Raw genomic sequence first — 26505 nt, forward strand, 5'->3', positions numbered from 1 at the left:
GAAGTGGTATAAGTAAATTTGCCAAATGTTTACGTAGTTGAGAGCATGTAGTGACGTCGCGCGTCGAGAGGCGGTGGCGGAAGTCTGATGTCGCCGGCGGCGCCATGCTCATGCCACTAATGCTGGTTGCACTTAGCCCAATCACACACAAAATGCACTCGTTATTCTTATGCAACTATTACGATAGGGTATAAGCTGCTTGACTAATAAGCAAATGTAACATTTCTAATAGTGGGGGAGAGGATTGTTACTCCTAATCATTTACTAATGACCCCATTGGCCTCTATGGGGTTGTCCCTGGAAGTTACCGTGATAAATTCCTGGTGAAATTGCCACGATGGGCTAACTGACCTGACCTCATGCAAAATAGCAAAATGGTTTGCGCAGGGTGCATTGCTATTAAACATAAACTTATCTGATAAGGAGAGGCTGGATACATATAACATGTCAGGTGTTAACTACAAAATATTTACATTCGTAAAAAGTTTACCAGATATAGGTACGAGTATCTACTTACTTCATCAAAAGCCGTCAGTCCGTTTTGTTATTTATTTTACCCGTTAGACGAATTTATATATCTACCCAAAAACAGGACTAATGGGAAAGTCACCTCTAAAAACAAAGAGATTAATCAAAATCAGTTGAGTTTCAGCGAAGATGACGCGTAAATACATGTTTTTTTCAAGACTAAGAATCACATTTATTTTAACGTCATCATTCGTTTGAAAATAAAATTTCAAATATTTTTATTTACTATTCTATCTGTAATACTCATTGATATGAACCAACCTACATATCAAGCTGTTATTGTCAAGCTCAGATATTTCTCAGTATGATAGCCGAGTAATACATTTGTTACCACTCCTTTCATCCTCAGAATGTCATTAGAGCAGGCGCCGTCCACTAGTGTATTGTGTTTTGTCCCCTAGTTCAGAGAAGAAAAATTCGAAATAAAACCTGTAACAAATATATTGCCTCGCCTGTATGTATGTCACGAATAACATAATTTATGATAGTGATTATTATAAATAATAGTAGCCTAATGATAATAATGGTTCGAAAATATAAAAATTTTTATTATGCCATATTTACTGAAAACGTTTATAATCTTTTATAAATTGACAATAATTGAATGTTAAACTATATTAACTATGTAAATACATACTAGTATTAAAAAATTGCAAATGTGTCTATTTTTAATCTTTTCAACTGGGCTGAACGAATCTGAAAGAATTTTGACGTAACCTTTGTATCAAAATGTATCTGAAAGGGATGAAAGTTTAAAGATGACGTCACGGATAACAGCTAGATAATATTATTATAAGTAATAGTTGATTTAAATTTTCAAATGCCACTATTCACTACACAGCACCATGTATATTGCATATTCAATCGTCTATCTACACTACGAATAACCATATCATTTTATGAGTTCAATATAAGTCCATTTTTATGATTACTACAAATAAGTATGAGTACTACTCAAAATGAACTACAAAACATCTCTAAATCATAAATAAATATGCATGAAATACACAATTCGTTTCTATTACCATATATCTAACAGGATCAAGTACCTCAGACTGAAATCCTGCCCACCGGTAACGAAGGTGAAGAACGATAATGGTAGCACATAATATTAGTGACCTGAATTTACTATTCCTGGTACTACTACTGGTACTTCTGAGGGTAGCAAATGGAAGAATAATTTCTTAATTGGCGTTACTCTATCTTTATTAAATTTCCCGTTGGTTTCTCTCTGAAATGTGAGATGCGTGCATGTCAAGAGTTAAAAGTTGAGTTAATGACTTAAAGTGACAGTTGTTAATTTACTGAATGTATTTATAAATAAAACAAAACTCGTTCCTTATTATATTATTAATATTAAAATGAACAAAAGAACCTGCATAATTATTATAATATGATATACAGTAATATTCAGTAACTCGGTCAGTCCTGGATGTGTTTAGTTGCACTTAGAAATGGTCCGATTTTTCTCATATTTGAAGGCAAGGCTAGTATTGTGTAGCTATCAGAGTACCTATGTATTGAAATTTGGCATCGTGTTACCCTGGTACAATGCTAAAGTTTTGATATAAAAAAGCTGATTTCGTGGTACTATCCCAATAGTTACATAAGATTAATATATTCGCAATAATGTTACTTTATTACAGATGCTCTTATATCTACTACAAAGTTATATTTTATTAAATAAATATGCCATTCATATGGCATTTGTTGTTCTTGTTTAATAAATAATTTAACTAATAAAAAATTGTATATTTATATTTATTATATTACAGACTATGTATATTTTACATGATATTTGAAGCTGTATCAGATATTTCCAAAACTTATTTCTATTCATGTGAACATTATGCAGAAATGACTACTTCGTACGACTTTTGGCAAACTTCCTAAGCATATCAAATGGGTACAATAAATAATATTGGAATTGTATTCGTATTCGACGCCAACTTATTAGAGAAATTGGCCTTTGTGGCTGTTGGTACAACTTGTAATTTCTCAATGCCTGACATTTATGCTATTGTAAAATTATTTAATTCTTATTTCTTATTGTATATTTCGTCTACCGTTTCAATTTAGAGTACATTTCATTATCAAGCATAATAATATATAATTAAGTATGCACTTAAACATATCGAATTATTTTCGCATTATTAATTTTATTTTCATAAAATAAATTATTCAACAAACCCAGAAATTGGCTTCACCGTAGACAATGTAATTGTAATATTAATCTATATAAAATAATATATCTAACATCTGCATTGGTTATATCACGGAAATGACAAATAAGCTGGCAGCAGACTAGATGATAAGTAGTAAGCGTCGCCACGTCGCTTAGTACGATAATTTTTATTAATTAAATATTTTATTTAGCTTAAATAGTATCATGATTGCAGTATATTCATATATTATCATCATATCCACGATTACCTCAAATTCTTGTCAAGAAACTTGATTATTTGAAACAATTATAACAAGATTCGTGAATTTCGTTCATTTTTGCTTCATTTCAGTAAAATTTTCTTGAGGCATAAATCTCTACCTTCATCAAAAATTAAATTTTCGCAGACAAGAAAGGATTTGCGGAATATTTCAGTAGCCTTATACTTGCATTAGGAAGAGGTTTTAAGATGAAAATTGCTATCATACGAATATATTGATATCAAAACTTTATTGGTAATTAAAAAAAAGTATTAATATAAGTATAGACTCGACATATATTGCAGTCTCTGATTGTGATAGATCTCGATCTCTTCGGATTCCTGCATTCATTTTTCTTAATGTACATCGATATTGTTTTCATGATCATAAATGGAAAACATAGAGTATTGATCTGTTAACATATTTTGTTTTATCAATGCCATAGGCCTATGGCTAATCAAAGATGAGTTGGACTCTGTATATGGGAACTTTGCGCCATCATTTACCACATAAAATTTTGGGCAACTGAATTTAAAGATTTTTAATGACACATCATTTTTAATCCGTCGAAATCATAAACCGTCCCTTTATTTGCGTCGTCGTAAGCGGGTAAAAATAAAGACGGACAAGGGCGTCATTTTTAAGTTTTTGCAAATGAAGATCCAAAGTTGGATCTTCAAATCTATACTTGACAATAGTCTACTTCTAATAAATGGATTTAACATAAAAAAGATTTAAAATAAATTAAAATGCATTATAATCATCATAATAATTACAGTCTTCACAACACTATAAAGCCTATAAGAACTTAATTATGATAAGTCTGAAACATTCAACTACGTCGGCATGTCTTTTTCCCTATTTTGATGTATATTTTGTTATGATCCCGCTTCTATTGGTACCTATACTGTACCTTTCTAGATAAATGGGCTATCCAACACTAAAATAATTTACTAAATCGGATTAGTAGTACCGGAGATAACCCAAACTTAAAAACTTTATCTCTTTATAATATTAGTAGATATACATGGAAGTGAAGGTACTTTTATCTATATATAACATATTCTATGCAGATATCATACAAAATTTTAATGTGCAAAAATTCCAAAGATATTATTAGTAATGCTTGCAAAAAAAATATTATATTCAATTATGTATTAAAACAATCCAGCTCTAGAACATATATCGACTACATTGATTTCGTTCTGTATAATTTGACTGTATTGTTAACGGACTTAGTTACCATCTCCTTCTTAGATACGAACCCATATATGGTTGTTACATCATGAAATATTAATTTCTCCAAACTATTGTTCATGAAATTGTGTGAGGGTATTATTACATTACCTATTAACGTAAAAGGAAATGTGTACATATAATTGAAATTTATAATAGATAAAGGGTTCAAATCTATACATATTCAAAACAAAAGGAATGCTTGAAAGTGTTCTCATAACTACATCGTAATTAGCAGGGAGCACTTCAAGTTGATTTCTATTACAAGGAATGCTGTTATAAAGAATATATTATACGATGCATATTTATTACCCTGGCATCATATATTAATCTAGTAAAATAGATTTAATAATCAATAACAAAAAGTAAAAGTAGTATTGTTCTACAATAATGAACATGACCGACGGTGGGTTGACATTTAATATTAATCTGTTCTGAAATTAGAATAATAATATAATATTTATTAAGAATGTAATATTTTGTGAATCCTACAGGATTAAGTGTAGGAGACTGAATAGATATTCAAAATAAAATCAATAACCAGAATAAAACCTATTAAGTTGTTTGCGTTTAAACTGTTTGCCAAAATACTACTGCTGTAACTAATAAGTATTATAGCTAAGTAGTAGAATATTATTATATTCTTATAAATACAACAAAAATAAATAAATCATAAAAACTTGAATTATTGTTTAATAAAAAACGGCATATAATAGGTACTGTGTGGTAAAATAGTATTTATTTATTTTAACACTGACATCTGTTATATTCCTCTTTATATACAAACTAGATATATTTAAATATTTATAATAATCTATATATAATATCATAAATATTTTTATTTAAACTTTTGTTATGTAAACGTTATTATATGCTATATATCAGTTGTAATTTCATATTACATAATTAAGATGCAGAATTTTATTCACAGACGTAACCTATTTATTTATACTTATAACTCTTATAAGTAGTAAGTAATGTAGTCTGTAATTTTAAATTGTTTGTGTATATTAAATGGCAAGTTTGTAATAGGTTTATTTTGTGTTATAGGTTTTTAATTAATGTATACATATATTATTTTATATCCCTAAAATGTCTTTAAATTTATGACTGTTATTTAACCTACATGGAATACGCACAATAAATTTATAGGTATAGCATATTATGTAACACTTAAACCCTGCTCGCAAAATAAGCAACATACATAGATACTTCGCCCATTTTGCGTGCGGGTTTTAAGTGAAATCGTTGAAGGTAACGTATTTCAAAAAGTAATTATGTATTCAAATAACGACATGTTAACGCAATGCAAAGCCGAGTTTGTTGGTGGAGTTAAAGAAATTACAAGAGATGTGAGAGAGCATTAAGTAAAATTTGCCCGTTAACCTCGGATAAAACGTAACCCGCTTTGAGAGAAGTAATTTAAATATGGCAGCCTGTGGGAAACGGAGGAAATTACATTTATAAATAAGACGACGGGATAACGTATTATTGAAAAGTATAATGTTATTATATCTATAAAAATATTACCGGATTCGTTTCATATCGACAATAAATATTATATACTTGAGATTACCTTATATTATTGAAGAAACACACTTGTATGTAAGTATTAACAACTTACAACTTGCTAAAGATTTTATTCTCAAATAAAATAAGTATAATAGGAATGTAATTTACGACTTTAGTGCCTGTAGGTACTTATTAGATAGGCAAGGACCTAAAATTATTATTGGAGTAGGTACCATTCCATTTTTACATCACGATAAATATTACATATGTATGTAACATGTATTATCGACTTATAGTTTTATAGATACATGTGTATCTACGGTAATTAATAATAATCTTACCATTTCAGGAACGAATCTCATATCAATCCATAATTAATAATGATTATTTAATATAATAAAATAAAGGTAATATGCACGAGATTTAATATAATACTGTTTAATGTGTAAACAAAAATGCATGAAAGTACATTTTGTAAGTGGCCCTAGATTTCCGCGCTGCACCGGCACAAAGGCTTTCAGACTTTTACCCACAGGCTGCTGGCAAAATTAAGGGCAAAGAGTAGTAAATTAACAGACCAGAAAGTTTATTTCATAAATTTACAATTTATTTGTACAAATCGTTATATAGGTAGACTATGTATTGGATATTTATGGTGAGCAATGGACTAAAAATTCTCGTTTCCAATTGACATGTTTGCAATATGCATGTAGTTTATAATTGAGACTATAATATAAAATATAATATACGTTATCGCCAAATTGTTATTTAAATTTCTTACATAGTCTAGTTTTTTAGTAGATCTACAGTACAGTTTTAAATATACAAATCTTTGAAATGTTATATATATTTACGTTTATATACTTTTTTTATGTAGTTGAAAAGTAATACAATGACATACATGAATATATACACCCTTAAGTCGGTGTCATGTGATGACATCACGTTTGAACATCATGTTATCAGCCTGCGGTGTCCCTTTTGCGTTGAGGCCCCGTACCCAGTAATTTCAGATAATTAATTAATGTTTACAACAGTTGGTAGCTTTTATAATCTTTGAAAACTCGTTACGGTTGCGAGTAGCCTGCGTGCATTGCTGCATTAAGTTGTAAGGCATTAATGCACCATCGCGCCGGGATGCATGACCACGCTTGCTCATATGAAAAACTTAATGAGGATTTTTACACCATCTGTTTTAATAATATACTTTAAAAACATAAGTACTTAGATGTTTTTATTTATTGCACATATCTAGGAAAACTAATAAACTGAAGGTATATTATTTTATATGTTAGACATATAAATTATTCAAATTATCTTTTATTACCTATATGTTACTCAGACAGTTTAAATTATATATTTTTATTTAGGTGCAAATATAACATTATTGTTAATAAAATATGTCGGGCGTCATCTGAATGTTTTGGACACTTGTTAGAGAGAACGCAATCCTTCATGATATTTATATGGATGACAATGGATAATGGATTACACTGGCGTGAGCACAAGCGGACAATGTTAAAATGAGCATGAAGTCAGATCAGTTAATCCCTATTGGCAAATGGCAATTTACCATGACGGTTTCCAGGGACCGCGTGGAAGTCAACCTGTCATAGTATATCGCTAGCAATGCGGTTATTGGTCCACATTACTAAACAATCCTCTTCCCCTCAAACCTTTAGGATTGAGTCTATAGAGGCATGTAGGTAATAATCAAGAAAGAATCAATATTAACGGTCCTAAGTAGGACATTACCAACGTTTTGGTATAACCTAATAAATGTTATGTACCTTCCCACTATCATTTCTAGGATATAAACTGTTATTACTCAGAATTATAATTTTATTACATCCAGCTATTGAAATAAGCGAATCTCCGTCAGCTAATCATTAATTTCAGTCATATACATATGTACATATAGGTATATAACAATTTGTCAGATATATATGCTATTACATATAAATAAAATTTTGAGCTTGCTGTTAAGGGATGGGATACATTTCAGCTGATGGTATTTAATTATAATAGTTACAATTTGCCCTTTAATAATAATATACCTTATTTGCTATAACTTAAAGTCCATATCAGTTCTTCGTTAGGATATTAATTTATTATTATTTATACGTAGATTGCGTTGTACAAAAGTGGCTTGGTGGTTGGCTTTATTAAGTTATTCTCGCATTTCATGACCTTCATAGAATATGTAAATATAAACTTATCATTATTATTGCTGTATTCATTATTTTATTATTATTATCATATAAAAATGTCAAAAATTCTTTTTAAACATTCTATGGAACGCAAAAACAATTTATGCGCTATAAATTGTTCTACATTTTGTACAGTGACGCTGTACAAACAAAATTGCTTATTAATCTATTAAACGTCGAGACCGCCTTTCTTATCATATATTATATTATAAGAAAGTATTGTAAATTTACTATTTTAATTATTTTCTTTATCTGGTGCATTATATTGTGTATAAAAAATATAAAAAATGCTACTGAGAAGTGAAATGGTGGGTCTTGGTTATCAAAGATTTTGACTATCATTTTATAGGAATTTAAACTGGGAGAAATAACTGAATTTTATTATTTTCCGTATTTGCGAGTGTACTACTCCTCAACCAACCTTCGAAACTGCAGCTGCCTTTCACCGAACTTCATAACACAACTTTCTTACCCACCTTAGAGGTTTTATTAGAAATAATTGACAAAAAAACTCTGGCTCCAGTACGAGTGAGTACGAATACAATGTAGGGTATGTGCCATATAAACTAAGTAAAAAATTTAACCAATATGAAAATTATTTATCATACAAGGCATAATTATTCTAAAAATTGCGACACAAAAGCCATCAGGGCGAAAAGACATAGTAACTCGTGACATAAATTTACTTTTAATATTATTAAACATACCTACTTAAGAATACTGAAATCGTTAAACATGAAAGCTTTGATACAAAGATCATGATCCTTAACTCGTAAAGTCAGAACGATTTCAACAAAGCTTTCCAACGACGTCTTAAGCCTAGGGCTCAAAATTAATAACCAGTAGCTCCATAAACGCTCCAACGAGAAATAAAAGGTTATGAATAAATAATGCGCCTTGGAAATGATACCAGTGAAACTGTTGGCACACAGACTTAAGTGCTTTACTTCGTACTTTGAACTTTAAAAACAATAGTACCTTAATAGTACATTATGCAGTCTTAAAAGTTTCGTACGATGTTACATTTTTCAGATGTAAAACACGTCAGATATGTACACCTAATTTATTATCTACTGTAATGCCAATGTATCATATATGTAGTTCCCATAAATATAGTCAACTAATATATTATAATATAGCAATTTTATATGTACCTACCCATAATATCTCAAATATTATTGACTTACCTACTTACTCGTAGCTAAAATCCTGTAGAAAATTAAAACTAATGATTTGCCGTCTGGATATATCTTACATAGGTAAAACCTGTGGTGTGTTAATTTATTTCTAAATTAAAAAAACTGTGTTAATAAAGTATAAGTACCTAATCCGAATAAATTTCATTCTTCAGTAAATAAAGTGATATCTTTTAATAAGCCAATCATGGCTTATAGATATATGATTTCTCAGATGCTAGACATCGTAGCCTCATAAACAAATAGCGTATAATTATCACATGTAAAAATTCAGAAATATCGGGTTATACCTTTTCATCATTTAATCTTATGATCGGTCAGTGCACGATTTTTTTTTAACTGTGCTGATATCGATTCTCATTTCTTTATAGATACCTACATAAAACATTAAATATGTTAACAAGTAAAAACCAACATACAAAAGCAACAATTTCTCTTTGAACCTACCTATGTCTTTTTTTAATAAAGATACAGAATAAATCTGAACTTAAAACATTATTTGGCATAAGATTTCAGCTTAATGAGGTTTTCAAATAGGTGGGCAACATCGTAAAAGCTTTGGAGATTTGCATTTCGTAATTACAGATGTTTTTACTTTTTGTTTCTTTAACAACTCTTGTTTTCGTTTCTTTTAGTTAAATGTCTTTTTTAACAAGTCTACAAGATTGATCTAATTAATATGGTTTAAAAATTAATACTTAGTTATCTATTGTTAAAGTTTATTATAAGTATTTATTTATAATGATATCTACCTATTTGGATTTATCTATTAATTACAATTAAAATAGCTATGCTTATCACGAAATATTGTTGAGCAGTAGATAGCAAACTACCTACTTACTTTACTGTCTCAAATAATAAAATTATTATAAGTCTATAAATTTCAAAATATCTGATAATGGAAAGGTGAACATGCATGCGCTAACGGTATACGTTGTATCGAGACCAGTGAACAAAGATACATAAGGCGAGCAAGTCAGGTCGATAGACCATCATGGCTCTCACCAGGAATTGACCACGATGAATTTCAGGGGAATCGCGTAGAGGTCGTTCTGACAATGTGCATTATAAGCAATTACTACGCCTTCTTAAAAAAAGTCAGCGCGACTTTTTTGAAGATACTAAAGTATTTTCAAAAAAGTCGCGCAAGTTGCGAGTATAATTATACCTCTGCTATAGGTATTTATATGAACGTCTCCTGGATAGGTAGGAGGGCTCAAGTGCACCTTTAAAGTACATATATTAGAATATTATATACCTACTTAAGAAAAAATAATTTAAAAAAATCTTCACATCGCATATCCTTTCTTAAACAAAATCCCGGCTATAAATATTTCCGTACAAAATCTACAGCAATATGTACCTAAGTATCCACCCCACTGCATTGCTAATTATTTTTCCTAAGGCTATAAAATGACTGCACCCGTTTCTTAAAAGCAGCGGGGTGAGTACAATAATATTATGATGATAAATAAATCACCATAACGCCCCAGGAACATAATATTACTAAACGACCTAATTGAAAGTCTAATGAAAAATGCTTTTTGTATTCAATGGACATAGTTAACTTAATTAAATTACACTGGAGCAAGTCAGTATAGTCGTAAACTTAATTAATATCTATGAGGTGGGTGATACCTACTTCGTGATGCAATAAGGGTCCAACCCTTTTCGGAAATAAAATCTATGTTCCACTCTTAATAATCTATGAATATTACTCATAGATAATGGTAAGTATAGGTAATTTCACATATTAATATGGACCCACGTATAATGGTATTGAATAAATATGTATGTATTACGTACAGTAGATATGTCTATGGTAAAGGAAAGAACACAGATAGAGGTAGTTTGAGCAAAAATTAACAAGAGAAGGCATACCAATATTAAATACAAACAATAATGATCAACATATACTACTTACCTACAAATATTAACAATACATTTTATACATTAATACATACATATGATATATAAATACACAGTAGGTATATAAAAGTAGGTAGGTATTAACTTTAAGTACAAAATAATTATGTAACATGCAATTTGGAACAAGCTAAAGTGGGATGAAGGATGACAATAAGAAAAGTTTACTTAATCACAATATAGTGATTTAACAAAATTATTGAAAATGGCTACTGATGGCTCGCTATGAATAGAAGATAGAAGTGAGTTCTACAAACGAAGGGCTAGCACAAAAAAGTAGAACTTAAAGGAACGTTTTAAGATGCGAATTGTAACCGTAACTGAATTTATATTGAGATTAAATTCAGATTAAATAATTAGATGTCAATATTGTAATTATGAAAATTATTAAATTCTATCTGCTTTTTCATTTTCATTTTAGTCGCCTAATTCAAACATAACATTTATTTCATGTAATTTCCCATAAGGTTATAATACGAAGGCGCCCTCTATCGTTACATAAATCTAACTTGTATATAATCTGTCCACACCTAAATGCCAATTTGACTTGAATCTTCTTTATCTGTGGCCTATTACTTTATTTTCTTTCGTACACATTTTCGTGTTTTTTATTATCTGTTGAATAAGGTTAGGATTAATGTCTCATCTCTGGTTAAAATACAATTTTACATTTTTATTCCCAATATATTTCACTTTATTTCTTGATTCCTGAATTTCTAACATTTTGTAATATCGTAATTATCTGCTTTTTAATAATGCGTTTTGTAATAAATCAAGCAGGCTGCAGTAGTGAACGTATAGGCAGTCTTAGAGGTTTCGTTAAATCTCCTACTGCATCTATCGAAACTCCAGCTAGTGCTCTGTTTACTCAAGTTAGTAATTTGAATGTATATAATATGAATTATTTATTTTCTGTAAATAATGTGTAGAACATTTATACACTTATCTTGCTTTTTCACTTTCAAAACTTGTTTCAAGATATGCCGGTTCCTGATACTTTATTTAGTCCTTAACCTTAATTATTTATATCCATTTTTTCCCAATTCTGTTTAACAAATCTGATTTAATCAATCTTAGAGCTTATTTCTACAAGTTTTATTAGAAATAAATATTTGGAAAATAATCTTTATGCTTATCATAATCTTCATTCATAATCTTACCTTAAATTAATATTTGACTAGTAATGTTTTATCATTCACAAGTTTTATTTATATAGAACCGTGTGTTTTCCACAGCTTCATCTACTTTTTGAAGATTTAACGTGCATGTCCATCCCTATAATACAATCTATGCCACATTTCATTAAGATTATTTCATCCATTTAGCTATAACAAAGTTATAAACAGAGAGATATATATTTCACAGTAATAATATTAATGTAACTAACTGACAATAATAATATGTTGTGTTTCAGAGTGGCAGTGTAGTTCATTTAACCAATGAGGTATTGGCTAAAGTATTTACCAATCCGAAATTACTATGGGTTCCATTGTCCAAATCTTATCAGTTAGAGACAGGATTGAAAGCTCAAGGAGAGGGTGTAGCCAAATTTGCAGGACTACAAAACCATTTGACTTGTGTTACACTGCATGCTGTGTCAGAAGTGACACCTACTGGACATTTTGAATCAGATTTAGTTCCTCTATGGACTAAAAACGGGAAGAAGATGATTTCGGCTAATAGGTATGTCTACTCACAATCAATTTTGAAACCATGTTTCCAGCATTTTCAGTCAATACTTATGTGTTGTAAATTGTTGTTTTTTTTATTCAATAATTGTTGTAGGTGTAAGTCGATAAAATTCTATTTTACAGTTGCGTTAGAATAGAGTTTTACAACTAATGTTGTTTAATCCTACTTAAATTACATTAAGTTTAATTTTAGGAAATTAGTGTCTGTTTATAATCAATGAGCCAATGTTATCTGTTATCAAGAGATGAGTTTTATTGAAAAATTTAGTTATATCAAACATTTTGTGATAGTTCTGAAATGTACAAGGCATGTGTTTATATTCAGTATAAAACAATTAACATATTTTGAATGCTGTATGGTTTCCTTTTAGATTATAATTTTTTTATAAATTTTGTCTTAACCATGTACTATAGTTAACTTAATAAAGGTTTCAATTCCTAATAGGAATGATCATACATATGATTATTATAAAACAGTAACCATATTCTTGAGACTGCATTTTCCTGTCCGTACCATAAAGAATTTTAAAGTAAATATGAGTAAAACTAATTAAATTATAAAGGCATAAGGAATAAATTCAATTTTACAGATATATGGATTTAATGGAAGTATTCAAACCAGATATAATTTTGGCGATTGCAGATGGCCACACTTCACTTGATGAGAGCTTCAAAAGGATCACGAAATCACTAGACAGAACAAGTAATATGCTAAATTTGTGTGTGACACGACAAAAGGCATCAGCAAATTTGCAGGATAGTTCACTAATTGGTTTGTATATTTACTTAACATTATAATTCAGAAATATTAATTACTGAAAACTACATTATTTAATCTATTCTTAACAATAATCATAATCAGAGAATAATGTTGTTGACAATTCTCACAGTATGACACATGACACATGACAGTATGACGACCTCGGTGGTCTAGCGGTCAAGCACATCGCTTTATGACCGATGGTCGTGGGTTCGATTCTTCGCACGGCACAAACATTTGTATTCATGAGTATGAATGTTTGTATCGGTCTGGGTATTTTCTATGTATAATATGTGTGTATTTAGAAAAAAAAAATATCTATGTATATGTATCAGTTATCTAGTACCCATAACACAAGCTCTAGCTAGCTTAACTTGGATCTAGATTGCGCTGTGTGAATTGTCCTGAGATTATTATTATTATTATCATCTAGTCCCAAGTAAAGCAGAGTTATATTATGTTTGTGTTTTGTGTACTAGAGAGCTGATAAATATTCTTAGATTTTTTTTGCTAATACAAACAATCAAATAATTAATATAATTTTTTGTATTAAACCTGCAACCATTGAAAGTAAAATGGTATGCTAAACCGCTAATCCACTGGGGCTCTCAGATAGCTATACACTTCTCATGCTACATGTGGTGTATGAAATCAGGTAATGAACTATTTAGGGCAAGATTCTTCAATTTGTATTATACTTAACTACCATTTACCTTTTACTTAATAACTATGTACATAGATTTAATGTGTTCACATTTCTCAGGTCCAAATGCTAAATTTAATTGTAGTAATTTATATAGTAAAATTCATCTATATTTTCAATTATTTTTATTACACAGTTTATGACTTCTACATGAAGTTTTAATTGCTTAAAAGAAGCAAGAACAAGCAGAAACAATAAGGCACATATAATGGTGTTATTTGTAATGAAAGAATAATAGAACTTTTTCAGAAACTTACAGGAGACAACCAAGTGTTTATGGACTTTTGAATATGTTATTCATATTCGTTTTCCAGGTGTAATAGTGGGTGTTGGTGATGAGAGAAAATGTGACCAATCTATTCGGAATCTATTAACACACAAAGACAGTCTAAGTGGTGTGGCTCTTGAAGGTATAACAAATGGGACAGAAGAATCTTTAGCAGTGCCTATAGAGAAATTGGAGGCAATTTTCAAAAGAGTTAGTGTAAGTAAATTGGTACTCTACATAATGGTATAAGTGTCGCAAATTTTGTAATGGTGTATTCATTGTTTCAATAAACAATGGATATAATTAGTGTCTTCTTTTGGCAATGTGAAAATTGTACATACTTTATACCGCCACATGAGATAGACAATTACAGATATAACTCTAAAACTTCATTTGTCATTCTAGGCATGTCATAAATTAAGTGTGTTATTCACACTTGCCGAGAATCCAACATAAGTACAAGCATGGCATACTATGTATAAGTAAATACTGACCTTATCTGTTATTTTGTTTTAGCAGTATTTAGCAGGAATTGGTAGAATAAATGGATTTTGATATTGATGATAACATACATAACTTTTCTTTTTTTATACTCACTATGTGACATACAAGCATATGGCCCATCTGATGCTAAATGGTTACCACTAACTTGTGTACCAATTAATGTAATTTTACTTTTCAGAATGCCATCCCAAAGGACTTTTTACGCATCATAGAAGGCTGTTGGAATCCAGCAGTAATAGTGACGGCTATAGAGTATGGCTGGGATTTATTTGATGGTTCCTATCCATTAAAACTGACTAATGCTGGTCATGCATTAGCCTTAAATTTAAGTATAAATAAAACTAGTAATGAGAATAGAAAAGATGGTGACGATCAAGATAGTAAAGAACTTTGTATTTTAGACCTTAATGACGAAAGGTGAGTAGACCAAAATGAATGTTATAATAGTTAAGTATAAAGAGATTAGTGTAATTAGAAATATTTTATCTTCATGGATGGGATGTATTGGTTTACTGCTATCTTAAGTAGCCTATGTCTTTCTTTGTTTCAAATGATACATATTGGACCTCATAATTATATCATTCCATATCCTCACATAATATTATAATTTTATCATATGTTTAATCAACAATATTGTATGAATATTGTTTTACTTTTTCATAATAATTCCAGGTACAAGGATGATTTCCAGCCAATATTAGTCAATTGCGAATGTTTGTCATGCAAGAAACATACAAGAGCATACATTCGGCATCTGTTGAATACACGAGAAATGTTATCTTCAGTGTTACTTAGTATGTGAGTATATTTTTTATGTCACATATTTATGTGTTGGTATTGCAGTATTAAACATATCTTATTATCTTATATCTAATTTTTTACGGTTCCTGTTCTTTTGTGGTTTTATTCTAAACCTACATTTTTTTGTGACTGGAATAGCAAACAAAGAATAGATTACAAGCCACAAATTTATAATATCTAACAGGAATATGAAATCAAGCCGGTACATCTGATGCTAAGTGTCACCTCGCGCCCATATGTGATGTTCATATTTAAAGGCGACGCCTTTATATATTTTTATATGAACATCACTACAGTACCTACGGTATTTCACTACCACATATGGAATATGGTTGTGGACGTCGACCTACAAAGCTATCCACGAACATGACTTTATACTGTATAAACTAAGAGTAATAAAGTAACCCATGATAACTCATCATAATAATCATTCATAGTATAAAACAAAGTAGCTGTCGCTGTCTGTCCACCCCTATTTATGCTTAAATCTTTAAAACTACGCAACGGAATTTTTTAATAGATAGAGTTATTCTAGAGGAAGGTTTATATATATAATACATGTACACCCTGGTGAAGCCGGAGCGCATACCTAGTTATCTAATAAAAGTAATTATAATGTTACAGACACAATCTCCATCATTTTGATCAATTATTCCACCACGCTCGACTTCACATCGCCTCAAGAACTTTTGATGCATATAAAAGGCACATTATCCAACAATATGACCTTTATAAGCAGAGATTAAAAGATACCACAACAGAAGTGATACAAGTCAACATGAATAATAAAAAGCAGAAGAGCAAGAGGTTGCGAGTGAGTGATGATGACACCTCTAATGTAGTTAATAGTAATAATAGTTCATAGTAGATTATTCATTGTTATATATTTAGTTTTGTACCTAAGCAGTATTTTGGTATATACATGGTATGTACTACCCGATTTCATTGTAACGTTTTATACTATTTCATGTTAACATTTTATACTAAGTTTTATATATATATCATTTTTATACTATTATTTGTATAGAACTTAGTAAGTGTAACTAAAATGTAAGGTACAGTTTGTGTATATGTATATGTAGTAGAAACATCAAGTTCATTCTGTATCTTGTATTTATATGTAAACACTTCTGTAGTATTTGCTTTTAAAGACATTATAGATAATTTCAATTGTTTTGAAACATGACGGTCATAGTATTTTCAGTATTGTTACAAGGAAATATTTACATGATCCCGATGAATTTGTAATCGACTTTAGTATAAAACGAAAGTGCAAAATTTATGTGTGATATGTGTATTACCACAGATAACATAATATTACATACAGATACCCCATCCCATACAAGAAAATGGTTCCTTCCTAACTCGGGCTATTCTTCGGGCTATTTTATTTCGCCACCGTAGCCGCTAGATGTCGCTAGATCTGAAGCAGTTCGGATTACTAGTGGGTGCTTAGTAACAAAGCATGAAAATAGATGGCAGTCAATTCAGTCTACATGACATCTGTTTTGCAAAGATATGTATATAATAGATATGTAGGTAACTGTATCGTGTACCTCATTAGGGACGATTCAAGATTCAATGTAAATGTGTGGGTATAATATCGTTAGCGGACACTCTGCAGATATGGCTTATGTGCCAATGTATATACCTATTATGTTATGGTTTATTTTACATTCCATGCCTATTTTTTTGATATGTTGTAACGCGTCTGCGCTATACGTATAGCCTGATTTTGATACGTTTATACTCGTACGTATCAAAATCGGGCTATACGATTTTTTATTTCAATCGTTATATGTATGAGACTGATTTTAGCTACAATTAATTTACTGGTATATACCTCATGTATTCTACGATGTACCCCTCTTTTACCTAATGAGAATTCTAGCGGAATCTTATATATAAATTTTGTATCACAGTGTTAGTTGCCATATTTCTCCCACATTTTGATGAAATTTGATATGTATACTTGCCAGGTCTGAGGTAGGGTTGTTATCTATTTTTTATACCCCTAAGTCATAGGGGTGGCCTACCCCGAAAAAATATTTTTTTGTATTATGGACAATTTTTTATTTATTTATAATGTTACATTGAAAATACATACACGCCTAAATTTTCACCCGTCTTTCACCAACCCCTATTTTTAGTAGCGATATCCTTACAAATATTATAAATGCTAAAGTAACTCAGTCTGTCTGTTTGTCTCGCTTTCACGCCAAAACTACTGAACTGATTTAATTGAAATTTGGTAGACAGATAATGTAGACCCTGAGAAAGGCTACTTTTTAATGCGAAAAATTATTGAAAGGGGAAATGAAAGGCTATATGAGGATATCGTAATTTTTAAAGTCAGATCTTGTAAGATTAAGTGAACAGGGTCGGTCTAGGTTTTTCATTATTAGAAATGTGTAACGGGGTAACACGTTATTTAGTGCGAAATTGTGTATATTACAATAAAATTTAACGAGAAAATATTATAATGATGTCACTGGGACACTCATTGCCTTACTACTATATCGTCCGTTAGTCGCGAACTTTCTGGAAACACGAGAGGCGCGCTCCTATTGGTCGGTCGGCGCGGTTACCGCGCGTAGATGAGTACATAGATGAGGTAGACGAGTCTCACGGCGCCGCAGCGTAAGTACTTACTATACATACGTAGTATACATATGGGTGTTACAAATGTTTTTATTACGAGTAATATTACTCTGTTATCTAAGCAAGTAATGTGTGCTTATTTTGAACTTGATAACATTCTGAATTACTCGTATATCTTTCAATATCTTTAGCGGTATAAACCAGGTTATGTACTACTACTAGTATTGTTAGTGAGGGATAAAGTTATATTCATCTAATATTTTTGGCATTATTTTTAAGTTTCTTCCAAATACAAGGGGTCTGACATGGGGTGTTATGTACCTACATTAAAAGATACTTTTTGAAATGTATGAAAGAAACGTATTGTATGAAATTTTTGAAATGTGTGAAATGTATGTACCTACATTAAAAGATAATTTTTGAAATGTATGAAATGTAAGGACCTACGTTAAAAGATAATTTTTGACATGTATGAAATGTATGTACCTACATTAAAATATAATTTTTGAAATGTATGAGATGTATGAAAAAAATGTATGTACCTACATAAAAAGTTCATTTTTGAAATGTATGAAATGTATGAAAGAAATGTATGTACCTACATTAAAAGATAATTTTTGACATGTATGAAATGTATGAAAGAAATGTATGTACCTACATTAAAATATAATTTTTGAAATGTATGAGATGTATGAAAGAAATGTATGTACCTACATAAAGAGTTCATTTTTGAAATGTATGAAAGAAATGTATGTATGTACCTACATTAAAATATAATTTTTGAAATGTATGAGATGTATGATAGAAATGTATGTACCTACATAAAAAGTTCATTTTTGAAATGTATGAAATGTATGAAAGAAATATATGTACCTACATTAAAAGATAATTTTTGACATGTATGAAATGTATGAAAGAAATGTGTGTACCTACATTAAAAGATAATTTTTGAAATGTATGCACCGTACAATAACAATACACGTTAAACATCATACCACAGAGTCATACGCAAGTTAAAAACAAACTGCTATGATATTAATGAGAAAGGAAAATCAACTTTATGGTATTCGAGTTAGGGTCGATTTCTCTCTTTTTTTTAAATACTATTTTAATCTTACCAGTTGCCAGTATTCGAAGACAGCTACGATTCGTACTCGATATTTTAAATTATTATGTAATCGATTTTTCAGTACAAATGTAAATAACCAACGACACTAATAATGTACTACTATATTCCGTTCTTTGAAACGGAACACTGCTATAATACAAAATAATGAAAATTTACTGTCCACAACGACTTATTAAAAGCATCATCGAATAATGCGCTGTAATAAAATCCTGTTATCGATTATTCAAAAAAATCGATAATACATGTATTTATTTTTAATATGACAACACTTCATACATAAGTATTATTGGAAATAGTATTACTTGCTTGTTCGGCTATTTTTAATTTACTTAAAAATTTTTTATATGTTTAATTTACAATAATAATATATTAAGTGCTTATTATAGGAAAATATAAAAAAGACATTTAATTAGGCCGATACAAATGACGACAATGCCATCTATGAAAGCATTTTGAAAACATTGAGCCCCATATTAGCACTGATTAAAGTGTAATTAAGTACTGGAAAATAACAAAATGAGTAAATATATGAAAATTACTTTTCTAAACGCATTATTTCATTTTAACATGTATATATAACTTTTTAAAAATTGATTAAACATTTTTGAAAACACAGTTTTGTTTTTTAAAACGTTTGCAAAACTATGAAGAATTCTATCGATACCAATCACGCCATCTATATGCAACTTTTAGCAATAATAATGGCTACTTCCTCATTGAGTGCCACTGGTATTACTAAGTCCTGGTTATGAAAAGCCACAGCTATAGAATTCCACTGATCCTGTGAAACCAAAATTTTGGCGAAATGATTCGTCAAATTAGTGGCAGCCATTTACAATGAAGAAATCATGTTTTTTTTTGTTATAACCGTATTTAAAAAAAGACGTAGCTTAGCATTCGATGTATTTTTTTGCGTTCCAAATGTCAGTAGCGTAATCCAAAATTGTTGCCACTGATACTACCGTTTAGGTTAGGATCAAAAATCTGTGCCCTATACGAGTGTATTCGTTGATTCAAAATACTGTCATATACTTAAAGTAATAAAGTATATGCAGGGTTTTTAAATAATCTAAATGTTGGCACTTTGTAAGTCGGTATTTATAAAGGCGGTTAGTACGAAGTACAAATTTAATTAGTGATAATTATTTTTAATGACGTGTAAAATATACTTAATGTTGTTTTAGATAAGTGTATTTATACATACGTTATTTGTAATAACGCAGGACAATTCACACAATACAGTCCCACGTTCCATAGAGCTTATAATATGGACTCTAAATAAATTAAGGAAATATTGTAATATGTACATTATGTTTGTATATACTTAAACAACATCTATACAAATACATACAATCGTATTTGTGAATACAAATGTTTTTGTCGTGTGGGAAATCGAACCAGTTAAGAGAGGTTATGAATACTTAAATAGGTTTTAAACAAGGGTAGTAACGCCTGACTCTTATTAAAATGCTTATGATAATATTGTTTTACTGTTATTAAGACATCACACAAAATTTAGGTAACGTGAAACTTTAACACAATACTTTATATATTTTTTATAATTTTATTATTTATCTGGGGTACTTGCTAATTCTTTTTTAACTTTGTTAATTTGTACACGCAACTATGCGATTTAGGCATTTCTGTTATAATAAAAATAATTCATATTATTTGATCTACTGTCATTATAGCTTCCCCTCAAAATGTAATGCAAGCAAGCTTTCCATTACATATTTCGTTTGAATGAACTGGTAATATATTTCTTGTTATATTTTTTAATGCAATTAGAATGACAAACAAGTCGAACAACTTACTCTAATACATGATAACTTTCACATGTATAACTTAACAACATCACAGGCGCCTCCGGTGATGGAAACAAGGATAACAAACCAAATTAATACGAAAGACAGCAGCAGCCTCATCCTCTGCCAACAACCTGCAATTCAAATATACCTAGCGTAATGTTAGCATGTCAAGTGTTGTGCTTACCGAATGTCGATAATTTAAATCGCTTTTGACCACTCCAGAGTATTTTCCTATATTATTGCATATATTATTTATTACCTTCACAATGGAAGGTGGCTCTATCCAGCATTAGATAAAGCAACTTCTGATTTACAACTTGTGTAGTGTAGAATTTTATTATTTTAACAGATCTTTCAGACACAAATTAAATGAATTTTTTAGCCCTAACTCAAAAGATACAAAAAAGACGAGTACTTACAAAAGCTACGGTTACACAAATGTTAAGTTGGATGCATGTTTACTTTTTACTCATAAGGAAACACTGGACAGTGATAAGACATATTTAAAGGTTGTGCTTGTGAGTGTAATACAGAAAGTGTAACCCAAATTTTATGTTGTATATTTTTAAATGCCATCATTTCCATTCGGCGCTGGAGACTTGATAAAATTTTATTTATGTCGTGCCTTCGCATTTACATACTTACTCTTCATAAACTTCTACTGACCCTAAAAAAGCGTTTATCAAATTCAACTGTATTTTTTTGTATTTATAGATATATAATTTTTTGAACCATTATTGGCTCCATACAAAATCAGTTAAATATAGCATCTCAAATTGTTAATTCCTAAATAAAGATTCTAGTGCAAGTGTTATTAATTTGCAAGGGCCATATGAATATTATTGATTAATATTAAACAGTTACTATTGCATCACATAAAAATTAATTTATACTATGAGGGCTATACTGAACGGGATACAGGAAAATATACACAGAAGCATACATAATACATACTATATCTACATGGCATGTCTTTAGGATTCGTTCAGCCGTTTACACGTGAAAAATTAACAAATACACTCTCATATTTGTAATGTTGTATGGATTTTTGAAAGAATTTCTACTATTTTAGTCGAAAATAACTATGAGGATAATAAAAAAATCAAAGAACACACTTAACACATTTTACATATATTTTACTGACAATATTTACACAATAATTTTAGTGACGACACTTATTGAGCTAGCATGTATGAAATGTGCATTAAGTGATTATCAATGTAATTGAATTACATTACAAATAGGATAATAATTTATAGGATTTGGCAGGATTTTGCTCGACAAAGTCATGTTCCAAATACTAGGCGATTTTTTTAATTAATTACTAATAAACATACATAATTATGTAGTATTGTTAAACACAACCATTACATAAAATATAATATAAATATTAAACCGTACTAATGTATAACAAGTTTATATAATTCAAATAAATAGAAAGCAACAAACAGTGAGCATTGTTCTATCAAATATAAAAGAAATTTCGTATTTCATTAGTCTTAATTTTGGCAATATTTTATAAATTTTTACTAATTCACAATTTATTGTACTTCTTGGCACACATATTACGTTTGAAGACATTAGTCTATTTCTTATATTTTATTAATAAAATCCATCAGCGTCTTGTTGATCATTTTTCAATAGAAATGTTTCGTCACTCATATAATTTACTGTCTGTTACTGAAAATAAAGCTCGTCCAAATATTAACATAGTCTCGTCTCGTTCTTTCGAGTTGATTTATTAATTTGAACGAATTGCAACCAAAAAAATAATGGCTTTAAAGTTTTTATGAATTATAGGAAATGTTTGTATGAATAAATAATGATACTAAAATATGGAAATTAAGAGTGACGTCAAGTAACATTTGAAATTCAACTACACCATTGTAATATTTCAAAACAATTTCTCTATATTATTGAATACATACAATACTGCATATATTGTATATATATATATACCTGAATTGCTACCTAACCATTGTAAAGCACCTAAATAATAAAAAAAAAATTGGATATAAAAATTGTAAATCCTATTAAAAATAATTATATGCACCAGGCATTTGCTCAAAAGCAATATTCGAATTTCTAACTAGTCACAGTTTATAGAGAAAATTATAACAAACTCGTTCTTCTTAATTCGTTTGTGATACAATATGAAAGCATTTACAAAGATCTCAGTTGTAAGTTAACGTTGACAAGAAGTGATTGCGTTGATTAATGATAAAATCCCGCATATTTGAGATCCACATGGGGTGAGGCGTCAATAAACAGAACTTTGTTCAAAGCCTTACACTTTCCACTGCACTACGCTAACTTATTAAAGTTTACTATAAAATGTTAGCTTAAGTCCCATTCACTTTTCCACTATTTTTAAGTATCACATGTCCTTCTTTTTCTTTTCACATTTAATGACACACTGATGTACTTGCTGCCGGCTTGTACACTATACAAAGTCATTAGTAGCGGGAGTGTTGAGAGGTTCTTGGGCCTGAAAATAAAACGAAAATTTGAGAACATCATTTTACCAATATAAACATATACATAATTTTACGTATATAAATGCCTAGTGCAGATATATGAAAACAGCGCAAAATATTTTTTTCTACATCAAAATCACGCCACTAATAAAAAAGGCTTTTTTATCTACTTTCTAAAAACTTACCAATTGATTAATAGCCCTCGCATGTTTACGCATGAAAAATAAATTTATCGGCAGTAAAACTTTTGTGTAATTTCTATGGTTAAGCAATAGTAGCAGAATATAAAATCATTATAATGCTAATTTCAAAGTGACTATTTACAGCTTTAACACCTACCATTTATAACCAATATTTGGCAACTATTTTTTTAATACTGATGCGGTAAAAATGTTGGCACATTTAAATTGCCACAATCTTATATCTAAACGAAAATATTTTCTATAAAATCCTTAAAACAATATCTAGTAAATATAGTCTAAGTACATCAAGTTTAAAATGTCTTAGGCAGACCTTAGATTTACTTTAATTTAATAATCCTAGATTTAACCTTGTATTTACAATACTATAATTTGGCCATAATTAGTTTTGGGGTCTTATTTCATTGTAAGTACCTAAGACTTAAGTGAGGTTTAGAAAATAAATTATCTCTTAAAATTTGTAGTTTACAATAAACTATATAAAATTAATATTTCAGTAGGGTTGAAGACAAAAACACCCGCTTATCAGTAATTGGCTCCATCTTGGAGGGCAGTACAATTTTACGCGACTTATCTTAGACTATTCTGTATATTAAGTGTACACTCCATGGCAGTTAGTGCTCTTACCTCTTCTCCCACTGTACTGGGATACAATTTGCTGCCTGGTGCGTAACCATTTTTCTCTAGAGCGAAGTGGTCCTCCGTAGTCTTGCGGTATACAGGATTGTCGAAATTCATAGAAGTGACGTTGCGATGCACATAATGTCTGTACATAACAACTGCAATCTAGAAAAAAAGAAAAACAATTTGCTTTACTGCTTGTAACTTCCATCCGTAAACAATATTCGGATACACATAAATGAAGTTACTCAATTGGTGCCAATTAAAGTGCCTTGTTCTGATGCAAGAGTGTAATTAAAGCATTGACCGAATCAATTCTTTCATTGATGATAAATACTATTGAGAAAAAAATTATGACGTTCGAAGGTTGTTTTATATTACGTATAAACAGAATCAAGTAATATATAGCAGTCTAAGTACAACACTGAAAAACTTCAATTTTGCCTAACCAATTATTATTCCCGGAATTAGAAACAGTTTTGAGAAGGAAATATTTATCATGTTACTTATTGTCGATATTAGCTTTTAGCTATATTATCCTAAACAAATTCAAAAGTAAAACTACGATAGACGTATGTACTGTGTTTTGCAAAGCAAATATAATAACTGTTAAGAAAAATAGCTTAACATAATCGAATTTGCTAGAATTAAGTAATTACTGTACACTGTTTTCTTCTATTTAGTCATCTTATCTACATATATCATACCTATTTAGTTGTAACTGGAATACTTATTTCTATAATCCAAGATAATAACATATTATCTTAATAAAATCTAAATAAAATTAAACCGTCTGTTCTTTATCTTCTTATCAAATAATTGAATCGTTATTGTCTCGATCAAAATTAATAATCTAAATTCTGTTTTTTTTTTGACGTGACTTATTAAAATGTAATAGAAAATAATCAATAAAATTAAGTTATTTTCGTATTGCTACAAAATATTTTATTGTATCGCTTTTTGTTAAAAATGGCAACGAAATATAGCAATTTATTGAGAGTAGTTTACATTGTTTGTGGGGTGTTTGTTTTCTGGCAAGGGTATTGTTCCTTATTCCTATTTTTATCACACAGCAGTGTATGCATTGTTATGTTTCAGTGAAGTGTAAGATTGCCTAAACAATCACTGTCTGGCACACTCGAGAATACTCAGTCTGGAGTCTATCAGTTTACAATGTTGAAGTATTTATTTAGGTAGTGTACTAAACAAAACTATCAAGTTACGAGATGGAAATTTCCGTAGATATTTCAGAAACAAAAATATTTTATATTTTATATGAGCGTGTCACCGACCTTTAAATATCCTTTACAGAATAAGCTTTTTCTACAAATCTGTTGTTTATTTAGTATTAAATTGTATACTGATTTAGTTAAGGGAAATAAAATATACATTTTGTACAATGAATTTAACTTATTTTTAAATTTAGTTACATATTAATACAATACACAATACTTAGTAAACTGTATTGCTATGTAATTTCAACAATGAAACTAGAGTATATAATTCACTTTCAAAGTTCATAACAATAGTGTATTTTCTGCTATTCATAATTTACATCGACATTTCTAGAAAGCGATCACGTTCTCATAACATTCCGTCATTTCATTTCTCGCAACATTAATCGAGACATTAATAAGTTGACCATTAAATAGTCTGTTTAATGATGATACTCGAAGTCATGAACAATACGTGACCATGATGGCAATATGTTAATTTAGTTTTTTTTTATATTTTGAATACCACAAGAGATTTTTATTTTTTTATGGAGAGAAGTCAGTTTTGTAATATATAACACCTACAATAAAAATTGATTTCGATCTGTTTCTTATGTTTTCACACATGAAAAAACCTATTATCGAGGGGGATTTATCGACTTAATAGAACACAAAGCCATGACTATTAGACGTCTT

The 26505-nt window shown here is 29.7% G+C and overlaps 2 protein-coding genes across 11 annotated transcripts in view; one reads left to right on the forward strand and one right to left on the reverse strand.

The window, feature by feature from the left end:
- The first annotated feature begins 11703 nt into the window (after nucleotides 1-11703).
- LOC131843488 (queuine tRNA-ribosyltransferase accessory subunit 2) lies at nucleotides 11704-16711 on the forward strand. Its single transcript, XM_059192157.1, has 7 exons — nucleotides 11704-11904; nucleotides 12447-12715; nucleotides 13314-13495; nucleotides 14501-14670; nucleotides 15137-15375; nucleotides 15631-15756; nucleotides 16384-16711. The coding sequence occupies exons 1-7, from the start codon at nucleotides 11788-11790 to the stop codon at nucleotides 16622-16624; spliced, it is 1344 nt and encodes a 447-aa protein (XP_059048140.1). The 5' UTR covers nucleotides 11704-11787; the 3' UTR covers nucleotides 16625-16711.
- Nucleotides 16712-23303: 6592 nt separating this feature from the next.
- The window catches only part of LOC131843472 (very low-density lipoprotein receptor), a 188509-nt gene continuing 185307 nt past the window's right edge, over nucleotides 23304-26505 (reverse strand). For 5 of the 10 annotated variants that reach the window (XM_059192129.1, XM_059192130.1, XM_059192137.1 and 2 more), the window contains 2 exons: nucleotides 24602-24760; nucleotides 23304-23785 (listed from right to left, as the gene is read on the reverse strand). In XM_059192129.1, coding sequence (XP_059048112.1) covers nucleotides 23741-23785; nucleotides 24602-24760 — 204 coding nt within the window. In that variant the 3' untranslated portion in view covers nucleotides 23304-23740. Of the gene's footprint in view, nucleotides 23786-23824; nucleotides 24761-26505 lie in introns of those variants that run through there. The other 5 variants (XM_059192127.1, XM_059192131.1, XM_059192132.1 and 2 more) reach the window with 2 other exon arrangements.

This window comes from Achroia grisella, unplaced genomic scaffold (assembly GCF_030625045.1).
Source record: "Achroia grisella isolate CSIRO2021 unplaced genomic scaffold, CSIRO_AGI_Agris_v1 utg308, whole genome shotgun sequence".
NCBI lineage: Eukaryota > Metazoa > Arthropoda > Insecta > Lepidoptera > Pyralidae > Achroia > Achroia grisella.